We start from the raw sequence: 13,296 nt of genomic DNA, 5'->3' as shown, positions 1-13,296 counted from the left end.
TCGCTTGCGTAACATGTTCAGCCTTGTCCTCCAGTGAATGGTACTTGATAATGATACCTAAGATACTTAGAAATGCCGTTTATTTTCCACAGGGGAGGTGGTTATTATGAGCTTAGAGGAGCGGCTGCACACAGTGTATGGAGATACTTAATTAGCTGCGAGCAACTTGTCAGCCAGAGGACTAAAAATAAATACAATGTCAGCCAGAGGGGATCTGCAAAAAAAGGCATTAATATGCAATAGCCATTACATATTTTTACACATACTGAGCAGTGGCTGATTGATCAGCACATTCCTACTTCTAACAAGAAAAAAACACCCCACACCATATTGCTGCATGTGTGCGGAAACTTGTCCACGTATGTAAAATTCCAAGAACTCCATGTGGTCCGTATTTTACCAATTTTTATTATTAGTCATTAAATTTTTAATCAGAAATTGAAGCTTTTTTCTAAAGGAGATGATTGATTAATCATTGCAGCCCTCCAACCGGCCCACAACGTGTCTTTAAAAAATAAACCCCCTGATGTGTGATAACGATGGTTCATATGTGTACATATTCATCTCCCAGCTTTTTTTTTTTTTTAAATGTAACATCCATTTTGTCTCATCCACTTTAAGCAGCCTCTCCATCATCCATTTTGTGTTTACTCATCCATTTTTTTGTCTTCTGTCTTGTCTCTCTCTCTCTTTTTTCCCTCTCCTTCATTCCCCATCTGTTGTCCCCCTCTTTCCACCACCACCCCTTTCCTTCCTTCTATTGTTTTTGTTTATTTGTTTCATTTTGTTTGTTTTGTTATATTTTTCGGATACAGCAAGTCTCACAGCTTCTGTCCATGCTCCATCAGGGCCAGTACCAACCCAGACCCAGTTTCCGTGGCAACAAATACTCTCGCAGCTACAGGTAATTTACCCCCCACGCCCCAGCCCTCAAGCCCCACATATATTTGTTGTATTAATCATTGTTATCCCACGTTGTTGTCACTGAGTTACGTGCTGTATGTGTGCAATGTTCAACAAGCGCTTGTGAAGTTTGTCGCTTTTGTTTCCGTCACTTTCCTCATCACACACGCCGATAACATTCATTTTCAAAAAGTGTCCCGCTCATTTGTCTGACCTGAGATGGCATTTTGAGCAAGATCACCACTTTGTCCTGCTTCTCACAGAAATCAATGCATTAAGTAGGGAGTGGTGTCATGACCCGATATTAATATCGGTCTAATATCGGCAAAAGAAACGCGTATTGGATTATATGGGCTTGCATGGAAAAAGTCCGATATGAACTCTAGTATATGAGCAATTAACTTGACAGCCAGTTATTAGTAGGGCTAGGCTGTGATGAGAATTTTGATATCAATCTGATACCAAGTAAATACCGGGCTGGTATCGTCGATACCAATACTTTTTACTTCACACATCATGGTCAAATAATTTATTATTTCCTCTTGTCAGGTCGTTTTTGGCTTGATTTTTAGCTAATTTTGTATGTTTACACCTACAAATCCGGATTTTTGATACTTGACGCCATCTTGGAAGTATGTTAATGACTCATATATAACATGCTGACATTTTATGCTAGCTTTTTTGCTAATTTTGTATGTTTAAACAGTGCATTTTTGGTATTTCCTCCTACCCTCTTTATGCAAATTAGATATTCTAATTTTGTCGGTTTTAACCTAAAATCATGTTTTTTGATACTTGCGCCATCTTGAAAGTATGCTTACGTCTCTTATGTTACCTTAACAATTAGGGATGTCGATAAATGCTTTGAAATGTAATATCAGAAATTATCGGTATCGGTTTCAAAAAGTAAAATGTATGCCTTTTTAAAACGCCGCTGTGTACACGGACGTAGGGAGAGGTACAGAGCGCCAATAAACCTTAAAGGCACTTCCTTTGCGTGCCGGCCCAGTCACATAATATCTACGACTTTTCACACACACAAGTGAATGCAACACATACTTGGTCAACAGCCATACAGGTCCACACTGAGGGTGGCCGTATAAACAACTTTAACACCGTTACAAATATGCGCCACACTGTGAACCCACACCAAACAAGAATGACAAACACATTTCGGGAGAACATCCGCACCGTAACACAACATAAACACAACCGAACAAACACCCAGAACCCCTTGCAGCACTAACTCTTCCGGGACGCTACAATATACACCTCCCGCTACCCCCACTTGATATAGCTTTTTGGGACTCATATTGAGTTTTGCAAAATGGACAAAACTTGTCAGGAGGGGAAAAAACACACAAAACACGGCACATTAAAGCGCTGAGGCGTAACTCGGAAAGCAGAATGTGAGTGTAAGGCTCCGCCTCTGCTACAAGTATGATTATTAAATGAATGACTGAATGGAGCGTTACTACACAGAGACATGGTTCGGACTCATAGCGCAATCTAAAAGTTTGTAAATCGAAAAAAAAACGCAAATAGAGAAGTTTGTAAATCGAGGTTCCACTGTAACAAATATGTTAGTTTTTCATACTACCCATTGTTCTCTGTTTGACTATTTTCACTTGATCAAACCTTTTCTAACAATCCACACTACAAAAGAATAAAAGCATGTATGCTTCGGACCATACTCCAGGCTCAAATATCAGTATCGCGTCGGAAGTGGCACTACGTCAGAGTCGTCTATTTATAAGAAATACTTACGAGTTTGTCGGGAGATACAGCACATTTCAGAAGTTGTTTGACTTGAGAACAATGTATTTGTTCTTTTCGTTAAACCTTTTCTTTCAACTCTCTTCTTTTGTAATGGTTCCATGTAGGTATGCATTACAAGACATGGACAAGTTCAGCCTAAAGGACAGTGGGCGTGGGGACAGCGAGGCGGGGGACAGTGATTGTGAAATGGGGAGAGAGTCCCCCGTGGACAGACTGTTGCTGGGGGAAGGCTTCTCTGACCTAATACATTTGGAAATGCACCACCGCCTCCATCCAGGTATGTTGATATCACATCATCTTATTTCATATCATCGTATCTGGTTATCATTCCAGCTGATGTTTTTGGCCTGGAAATGAGGTTGTTGTTCTGCTAATGAGGTTTTTTTTTCCGAAATACTAGACCAGGCTGCATGGAACAATGATCAACTATGATTGATTATTATCTTGTATTTCTTACATTTTTAAATCATAGACTGGTGGTTTGAATTATTGCTGGTTGGTCGGGGAATAGTTAGAAAGGACTTAAAATTAAATTGTTTTGGGAAAATATATTAAAGTTTTCTACTGGATATTTTCAATAAACTTATTTGAAATATGGAATAGTCATATCAGAAAGTAAACTTTCAACATCAGTTGGGGATACGATAAAAACATATTTACATTAGAGTTAAATGTTTTTTTTTTTTAATGCTAAAACTTAACTTGACGTGGCGCAGTGGAAGAATGGCCGTGCGCGACCCGAGGGTCCCTGGTTCAATCCCCACCTAGTACCAACCTCGTCATGTCCGTTGTGTCCTGAGCAAGACACTTCACCCTTGCTCCTGATGGGTGCTGGTTAGTGCCTTGCATGGCAGCTCCCTCCATCAGTGTGTGAATGTGTGTGTGAATGGGTAAATGTGGAAGTAGTGTCAAAGCGCTTTGAGTACCTTGAAGGTAGAAAAGCGCTATACAAGTACAACCCATTTATCATTTATTTATTTAAATGTGACAACAAACTAATTTTGTAATGGATTTTTTAAAATGTGTATTCCATTAAAAATATGTAATGAAGATATAAGAGAGAATTATTATTATTTTTTTTCTAAAGCAACATTATAAATACATTTAAATGTAGAAACAATTTATTTTACTTATGGAATTTGTTGTTTAGCGTTCCATTAAACAATTGGAATGCTCATATCAGAGTCTAAACTTACAAAATCAGTAGCAGCTAAAATCAAAATTTGAATTTCATTTAAATTTCCTTTTTAATATTTAAAGAAAATAAATAAAAGTCCAAAAATTTAAATGTGACAAAAACAATTTTCTTATAAACCTTCCATTGAAAATATGGACTTCTCATAACATAGTGAGTTGAAAATTAAAAGTCGGTAGGCATTTTAAGTTAAATGTGAATATAAAAAAAACTTTTGAAATGAAAACTTACAGCAGTGGTTCTCAAACTTTTTTTTAAAACAAGTACTACCACCTCAAAAAACCCTTGGCTCTCCAAGTACCACCATAATGACCAACATAAAAATACAGTAGCGTAGTAGGCCTAGATATTCATTAAAAACAAGGCAGAGGTTTTAGTTAACAAGTATATTTAATATTTTTGGCCACTGTAACATTAAACATAGTTTGAACAGTAACACTGTGTTTGAATGTAGGAAAATAAATAACTGTACTTTAATCAAGGGATTCTTTGGGGTACCACTAGATCAAGGGTCGGCAACACAAAATGTTGAAAGAGACACCAAAAAAAAAAATTACAAAAAATTGTCTGGAGCTGCAAAGCCTTATATAAGTGTTATATTGAAGGCAACACATAATGTAAGTGTCTATATTAGCTATATTAGCCTACTATCAAAATGACTGGCGCAAATCTTTGTGTTGACATAAATGTTTAAATGTAATATTTATTGTACTTATTTTTACAACATTGGAAAAATACTAAAACAGAGGCTTTTCAGAGGGTGAGATAACTCCTGGAAATTGTTGGTTTAGAATGGTCAAAGGTAAAGATATGTGTGTCCAAGTTGAAGGAAACGGAAACTGCAAATAAAATGACCTCAAATATACCTTCAAAGAAGGCATACTTATGCATTATGTACATACAGCTAGCATAATAGCATGTTAGCAATTAGCTTGCAGTCATGCATGCACTGACCAAATATGCCAGATTAGCGCTCCAACTAGTCAATGACATTAACAAAGCTCACGTTTGTGCATCAACGCACAGCATAAACACTTTGGTGGACAAAATGAGACAAAGGAGTGGCATAAAAACGCGTCTTACTGTGGCAGCGTCGGAGAAAGTTATACATGTAAACAAACAACGGTGCTTTCAAGGACTGCCAAAATTAGTAGTACAAAAAAAAACGTTATCAATAAATAAAATCATTCTTTATGTAAATGTTTACATGGAAATACCGGCGGCAAGGATCTTTGCACGAACGAGTGAAGAGAAAATAATATATTATAAAATAATATGAACATATCTCCCTCTTGGCAATAATGACAGTGACTGAATGAGCTGTCTTCCCATGCACTGTTGGAGCCATCGTGTCCGACAAATGTCTGCGCTGTACGGACAGGTCAGGACTAATAGTCGGTACAGCTGCTGCCAACACCACCATTCAGCACGGTGCAAACACCATCCTATTGTCCTCTACCACACGGCCTCCATTTCCACGCTTGTTATCTCACTGAGAGAGGTTACAGTGTGTGCCGGCCTGTTTGTGTCACTCTGTGTGTGTGTGTGTGTGTGTGTGTGTGTGTGTGTGTGTGTGTGTGTGTGTGTGTGTGTGTGTGTGTGTGTGTTGGTGCGTTATCTGCCCCCTACGAGTCGAGTCTGTAAAATCCTCCCCGGAGTGGAGATGAGTCGCCTGTCACTCATCGGTATGCGTCTCAGGGTGCAGCCTCCACACACACACACACACTCTCACACACACTCCTTCATTTTCTTTCCTTTCTCTTTTTTGCCTTCCGTTGAGTGACAGTGTTGCACTTTCATGTCTGAACTGAGGAGAATTCACAGTAATTGCTTTTAGAATTATGTTATTCTCTCTCTCAGTCTGTGCCTCTCTCAACCTCTGCAACCCGCAGACCTCCTACACATGTTTTTTTGTTCTGCGCATGTAATGTATTCTTCTTATTAATTGTGCTTGATAAGGGAGCGGCCTTTGTCAATCTGTTCTTTAAGGCGCTCAGCTCGCTCGCCCCGTCTTATGCTAATATGCACAAAAAAAACACACACAAACGCTGAGGGGTTAGGATTATCCGGGTTGTTTCTCGGTCGGATTGAATTGGTTGAGATTTTCTATTTAGATGGTGTGTTCATGATAGGTATGATAAAACACGACCAGGTTCGCCACACTTGAAGATGGCGGAGAAGCGTGCAAGATGATAAGAGGAGTCGAGCGATTGTTTTCTTATCTCGCCCCAACCCTGATTTTCATGTCGAAGCTTATAAATAACGCTTACTTATTAATGATAATGGATTAGATTTATATAGCGCTGTTCTAGACAATCAAAGGACTTTGCGAAGAACTGAGAACCCATCCTTCATTGACTCCACTTAAACTTTAATGTACGATAGGGTTGTCACGAGAGCAAAATGTTAGTAGTTGATACCGACACCTGTGGATTTCCATGATTTTCAATATTCCGATCAGATTTTTTTGACTCCATTTTAGATACAATTTTTGACCTCGGATCCAATCCGATATTTGGGCCTCAGATCCGATAAAATTTTGTAGGCCTCAGATTCAATCCGATTTTTTTACTTTTGATTCGAACCAGGTTTTTGGCCCCACATTCAATCCCATTTTTTAGCTTCAAATCCGATTTGATTTTTTTGGCCTCAGATTCAACCAGATTGTTTTACTTTTGATTCAATCTTGGTTTTTGGCTTCAGATTCGATCAGATTTTTTAGCTTCAGATCTGATCAGATTTTGCTGGCCTCAGATTCAATCAATTTTGTAAACTTTTAATTCGATCTAGGTTTTTGGCCTCGGATTCGATCCGATTTTTTAGCTTCAGATCCGATCAGATGTTGTTGGCCTCAGATTCAATCAGATTGCTTTTTAAACTTGATCCAGGTTTTTGGCCTCAGATTCAATCAGATTGTTTTACTTTTGATTCAATCCAGGTTTTTGGCTTCAGATTCGATCCGATTTTTAGCTTCAGATCTGATCAGATTTGTTGGCCTCAGATTCAATCAGATTTTGTAAACTTTTGATTCGAACCAGGTTTTTGGCACCAAATTCAATCCGATTTTTTTACTTTTGATTCAATCCATGTTTTTGGATTCAGATTCGATCCAATTTTTTAGCTTCAGATCTGATCAGATTTTGTTGGACTCAGATTAAATCAGATTTTGTAAAGTTTTGATTCGATCTAAGTTTTTGGCCTCAAATTTGATCCGATTTTTTAGCTTCAGATCCAATCCGATTTTGTTGGCCTCAGATTCTATCAGATTTTTTTTTTTACTTTTGATTCGATCAAGGTTTTTGGCCTCAGATTCAATCAGATTATTTTACTTTTGATTTGATCCAGATTTTTGGCCTCAGATTCGATCCGATTTTTAAGCTTCAGATCTAATCAGATTTTGTTGGCCTCAGATTCAATCAGATTTTTGTAACTTGATTCGATCCAGGTTTTTGGCCTCAGATTCAATCTGATTTTTTTACTTTTGATTTCGATCCAGGTTCTTGGCCCCAGATCCAATCCGATTTTTTAGCTTCAGATTCCATCAGATTTTTTTGGCCTCAGATTCAATCAGATTTTTAAACTTTTGATTCGATCCAGGTTTTTAGCCTTAGATTAAATCCGATTTTGTTACATTTGATTGGATCCAGTTTTTTGGCCTCAGATTCAATCCGATTTTTTAGCTTCAGATCCAGTCAGATTTTGTTGGCCTCAGATTCAATCAAATTTTTGCTTTATATTCTATCCAAGTTTTTGGCCTCAGATCTGATCCTGATCCAAATTTTTTGGGCTTCAGATCCGACCCAGATCCAAATTTTGGGGGCCTCAGATCCGATCCAATTTTGAGTTCCAATCCAATACTTTGACAATAGATTCTTAAAGTGAATATGCTTTATAGCAAGTACTGTAACTAAAGTAGACACAATCACACATTTTTACAAAGCTTATCGGATTAAATGTAGAATTTGCTAGTATTGTTGTCAATCAGATGATGTATTACATTTCTGATATTGAATTCTATATAAACATTTTTTTTAACAAAATAATGTGTCTGGTGCGCAATAACTAAACAAAAGCAAAAACTACAGTACAAGAGGCTCCCATTTAACTTGTGTGGCTTTTGCCCTAAAAGCCTTCATGTATCCAGAGACTTACTCCCTGAGTTTGCGTGTGTGTGTGTGTGTGTGTGTGTGTGTGTGTGTGTGTGTGTGTGTGTGTGTGTGTGTGTGTGTGTGTGTGTGTGTGTGTGTGTGACATGCTAGCCATTCCTTTTCCTCTAGTCCTGCAATGATACTTGGAAGAAATGCAATATATGTTCCGCCATAGTGCTGAGGATTACTATCTTAGAAGTGGCTTTGCACTGTGGACAGACCACACGTTGGTTGTAGCTTGCTCTGAAATTGGAGCATGTGTTCCGGCAATACACGGCTAGCAACATCTCGCGATTCAAGACCAGTACAGTATATAAAACAAACAATATTGTTCTTAATATGCTTTCAATATCGTGGCGGCTATTAAAAAGATAGAAATAAATGAAGAGACGCGTTTTTTTGCTCCAGTTTTTCCATTTAGGCTGTTTTTTTGTTTCAACAATAAGCAACAGGTCCATAACAAAAGCAGCGTCCCCCAAAAAGCCCCTGGGCTCCACTTTGAACATCCCTGGTTCACTTATTTCACCAGGAAGGCAAAGTGTTGGCAAAAGGGGTCTCTGATTCGATCCAAGGTTGTTAAAGGTTGTGTCACTTCTGGAGGGTTTACACAAGCTTTGCATGACAGTTGTTTACGCACTCGATGGGCTTGTGGAGGCGGCGCTTAGCGACTATTTCGTCTTTTTTGACCGTTTGTATTTGATAACCCAATAAATGGGTGACGTAAAGATCTGTTTCACTTTCATTGTGTCACACTCCTTCTGTTACGTATTTTACTCTTTGGCAAAAAAGCTGTCGCTTTGTGGCCCACAGTTTGATGCATAAAGCTACCGTTTATCAATGAGGGTGAAACAAAAGCATTTTTTAATTTTTTTTAAATCCCGCTGAAAGTGAATGTGAATTTTTTCAAATTTCCACATTTCTCAGCAAATTCAAGCCATTCCACCTTCGAAATATTCCACTTACCCAGGGCTACTTTTTCCTAATCGCAGCCATTGTGTCTTGGGCAAGACTCTTCACCCACCTTGCTCCCAGTAACACCCACACTGGTGTATGAATGTGCAGAACTCACTTGAAAAAGAGATTCTTAACCTCAACGGGACATTCTTGGGTCAATAAAGGTTAAAAAAAAAAAGAAGAAAAATATGTCTGAAAGATTCCCGCTTCACCATAACATTCACTATTAAAAAGTGATTTCTCCACTACCACGTTCCAAAGTCAAAATGCTAGCCTACTTACAATAGGATACTATCTTTTTCAGCAAATGTTTTGATATGCCACCATAATATTATATTTTGGTACTTAACGTATAGTACAGGCCAAAAGTTTGGACACACCTTTTCCTCATTCAATGTGTTTTCTTTATTTTCATGACTATTTACATTGTAGATTGTCACTGAAGGCATCAAAACTATGAATGAACACATGTGGAGTTATGTACTTAACAAAAAAAGGTGAAATAACTGAAAATATGTTTTATATTCTAATTTCTTCAAAATAGCCACTCTTTGCTATGATTACTTTTTCGCACGCTCTTGGCATTCTCTCAATGAGCCTCAAGAGGTAGTCACCTGAAATGGTTTTCACTTCACAGGTGTGCTTGAAGCTCATCGAGAGAATGCCAAGAGTGGGCAAAGCAGTAAGCAGAGCAAAGGGTGGCTATTTTGAAGAAACTAGAATATAAAACATGTTTTTTTGTTAAGTACATAACTCCACATGTGTTCATTCATAGTTTTGATGCCTTCAGTGACAATATACAACGTAAATAGTCATGAAAATAAAGACATGCATTGAATGAGGAGAAGGTGTGTCCAAACGTTTGGCCTGTATTGTATATTAACTGTTAGCATGCCATGGTTTTTTTTTATAACTTCATTTGCAGGAATACACTTATGAGTCAAATATTTTGGGACACATGCAAACATTACATTGCTAGTTTGTTTACAACATTTTGCAAGTACACGCCTCACTTTTCTATTTTTTGTTCCTTGGCACTACTTAGATGGCGTGCTAACTGTTAGCATTTCAGTTCAGCATTTCAGTTCAGCTTCGTTTTCAGCATTCACACCCGAATTCTACCCATTGCATTTTGTAGTTTTAATTCCAGTTGTATTTACATATAATTTTCATAAACATTGTATTCATGAAAATGCTTGTGTGTGGAAAATTTGACAGTGAAATTGTTTCGCACTCAAGTGATCTATTTTTTTTTGTTCTATTAAGTCTTATCTTGGGTGAGGAAAAAATGAAAAATAATAATTTCAATGTCAAAACAGAGATAAAGTAGCACCATACAAAATTCTTACAATAAAAACACAAACCAAATGAAATCAATATAATCCGTATCGTAAAATATTCACCCCCAAAAATAGACTATGTATTGATGTAAATATGTGCACGGTGGAACAGGGGTTAGTGCATGTGCCTCACAATACGAAGGTCCTGAGTAGATCCTGCGCTCGGGATCTTTCTGTGTGGAGTTTGCATGTTCTCCCCGTGACTGCGTGGGTTCCCTCCGGGTACTCCGGCTTCCTCCCACCTCCAAAGACATGCACCTGGGGATTGTTTGATTGAGACTTTTATTAGTAGATTGCACAGTACAGTACATATTCCGTACAATTGACCACTAAATGGTAACACCCCAATAAGTTTTTCAACTTGTTTAAGTCAGGGTCCACGTTTATCAATTCATGGTAAAGTTTGATAGGATAGGTTGATTGGCAACACTAAATTGGCCCTAGTGTGTGAATGTGAGTGTGAATGTTGTCTGTCTATCTGTGTTGGCCCTGCGATGAGGTGGCGACTTGTCCAGGGTGTACCCCGCCTTCCGCCCGAATGCAGCTGAGATAGGCTCCAGCACCCCCCTCCCCCATGACCCCAAAAGGGACAAGCGGTAGAAAATGGATGGATGGATGGATGAATTATTTCTTACTGCTACCAGTGGTTGTTTTCTTGGTGAAAATAGGTAACTTTTACAAAAGAAAAACAAAAAAACAGTCTTTTGAACGCCTCTTTGAAAGGAAATAGGGTTGCAGCTATTGATTATTTTAGTAATCGAATAATCTATTAGTTTGTTCGATTAATCGAGTGATCGGATAAAACACACTTTATACCCTCAATATGTATTTTAAGGAAATGATTTGCTATACACAATAATTTTTTTGGCTTTTTATAACCTTCAAGTTCCGGGTAATTTGTAAAGTTTGGATATTATCCATTTTTATTAGTCTCACTCATTAATCGACGGAACACAATATCAGTCTCAACATTTGTCTAATCAACTCAAAGAGGCATCTCTACCACCGATTAGTTTTTCCTAATTATTTGTTCATACATTACTTATGAAATGTGACTTCCTGTGGAATTGTTTATGTTTATCTCAGATTTACGACGTGCATTAAAGTTGACAGCGAGCACTCTCAATCTTCCGATGTTTACTTTCCTTGCTTGTGATAAAGTGCGATGTGTGGCGCTGACGTTTGTTGTTTGTCTCTCTGCAGCAATGAGACTTTGCACGGACGAATGTCGGGTTCTGGGACATTCCGACCAGTGTTGGATGCCCCCGCTCTCCTCGCCCGCGTCGTCCTCGGACTATCGCAACAACATGTACATACCGGGGGAGGAGTCCGCCCAGCAGCCTCAGGTCGATGACGACCAGTCCTCGGAGGAGTCGGAACGGCACAAGGGTTTTTCCACCTTTGGCAAGGAGCCCGGCAACGAGGAGGCGGGACCGACGGGGGTTGCTGCCGCCGGAGGAGGTGACGCGTGTACGCCCGTCGGAGGGTCCCTCCTCACGGAGATGAACAGCGTCTTCCAGCGGCTCCTCCCCCCTAACATGGACTCATACACCGAGTGCGCCGAAACAAGCCCGCCCTCGTCCTCGGCAGCCGGCGAGAGAGGAAACGGACGCAACAACGCCGTCCCACAGGATAGCCGGCGAGGTTTGCTACCCGGTGGCAAGGGTCCCGCTTACCCGCCGGGCGTGGCCGCCTGGGCCGCCAACACCCATTACCTCAACCCAGGAGGCGGCTCTGTCGGAAGCGGCCACGTTCCGCCCGCCCCTGCCTCCTCGTCAACCCCCGCCAACGGACAGCCGCCGCACCTCAAATGGCTGCCCGCCATGGAGGAGATTCCAGAGAACTACGAGGAGGACGAATTTGACGGCGTCTTCTATCAGGGCGGCAAACGCAGCGAGGGCCGCCAAGAGGCCGCCGGGGTGGACGCCAGCGAGCTGGTGCACGAGATTAACAAGCTGCTGCAGGACGTCAGGCAGAACTAACGACGGCGAAAACGTTTATTAAACAAAAACAAAAAAAACCCTGCTTTGTGCTCAACGTGACGCTGGTGTGTGTGCTTTTTCCAAATATTCTCTCGCTAATCTGAGAGACGTTCAATTAAAACATCAGAAACTCAAACTTGTTGTGATTTTGAAGGAAAATCCACCAAAAGACATTTTTTTTTTTTTTTAATGTTTCCAGAGGTTGAAAATTTACAGTGAATATTAAATGTAAAGTGTGAGAAAAAGACGCCTTCACTTGAATATTGTGCTCCGTCTCCGGTTTCGTTATCATGGAATGTAAGTGTACAAATGTATTCGGGGGTATTTTAAAAATACACTTTTTGTATATTTATATGTGTGTCGATGTATGTTTTGTACAGAAAAAGTCTATTTTTTATACTGTCATGTCATACATGGTCTCATGGTCAGTGTCTTTTTGTTCTCCTTTGTTACTTTCGTATTTATTTTTTATGGAAGATTTGTGAAAACAATTGAAAAAAAAAAAAAAAAAAATCACATTCCAGTACAGTTCCATGTTGGAAGATGGTTTGTACGTACTGTGTAGTCATGACCCAGACCAATAAAAAATGAATGAATATAAATATGTTTTTGTTTTGTATTTATTTTTTATATTTCACTCAGGCACCTGTTATATTATGTTGGGCCAAATGGAACAGAATTAAATAAATAAATACATATTTAAATAATTACAATTTGAATGAAGTACACAAATGTGTTGTTTTTTATGTCAAATTACATTTAATGAATTATTAATTTAATTATTTCACGATTTGATAATTTTTTTCTAAATAATTAATTAATTACACATTTATATGTAATAAGTAATTTATGTATTTAATTGTGTCCATTATTATATAAGAGTCATTTGAATTAAATTAATAATCATATTTCTAGTCCTAAAATTTCATGTTGCCACTTTGTCTTTTAGCACCTCCTAACGTCCAGCATCAGAACTGCACCACATTTAAATCACA

The 13,296-nt window shown here is 38.9% G+C and overlaps 1 protein-coding gene across 2 annotated transcripts in view; it reads left to right on the top strand.

The window, feature by feature from the left end:
* pcdh18a (protocadherin 18a) overlaps nt 1–12,884 on the top strand; it is a 20,669-nt gene extending 7,785 nt beyond the window's left edge. The window contains exons 2-4 of one of the 2 annotated variants that reach the window (XM_061983919.2): nt 816–904; nt 2,787–2,959; nt 11,523–12,884. In XM_061983919.2, the coding sequence (XP_061839903.1) occupies nt 816–904; nt 2,787–2,959; nt 11,523–12,301 (1,041 nt within the window). In that variant the 3' untranslated portion in view covers nt 12,302–12,884. The remainder of the gene's footprint in view (nt 1–815; nt 905–2,786; nt 2,960–11,522) is intronic. The other variant, XM_061983920.2, reaches the window with a different exon arrangement.
* The last annotated feature ends 412 nt before the right edge of the window (nt 12,885–13,296 follow it).

Source organism: Nerophis lumbriciformis, linkage group LG25 (assembly GCF_033978685.3).
Source record: "Nerophis lumbriciformis linkage group LG25, RoL_Nlum_v2.1, whole genome shotgun sequence".
Classification (NCBI taxonomy): Eukaryota; Metazoa; Chordata; class Actinopteri; order Syngnathiformes; family Syngnathidae; genus Nerophis; species Nerophis lumbriciformis.
The sequence above is the reverse complement of the archived record's forward strand: the minus strand, read 5'-3'. Positions and strand labels throughout refer to the sequence as shown.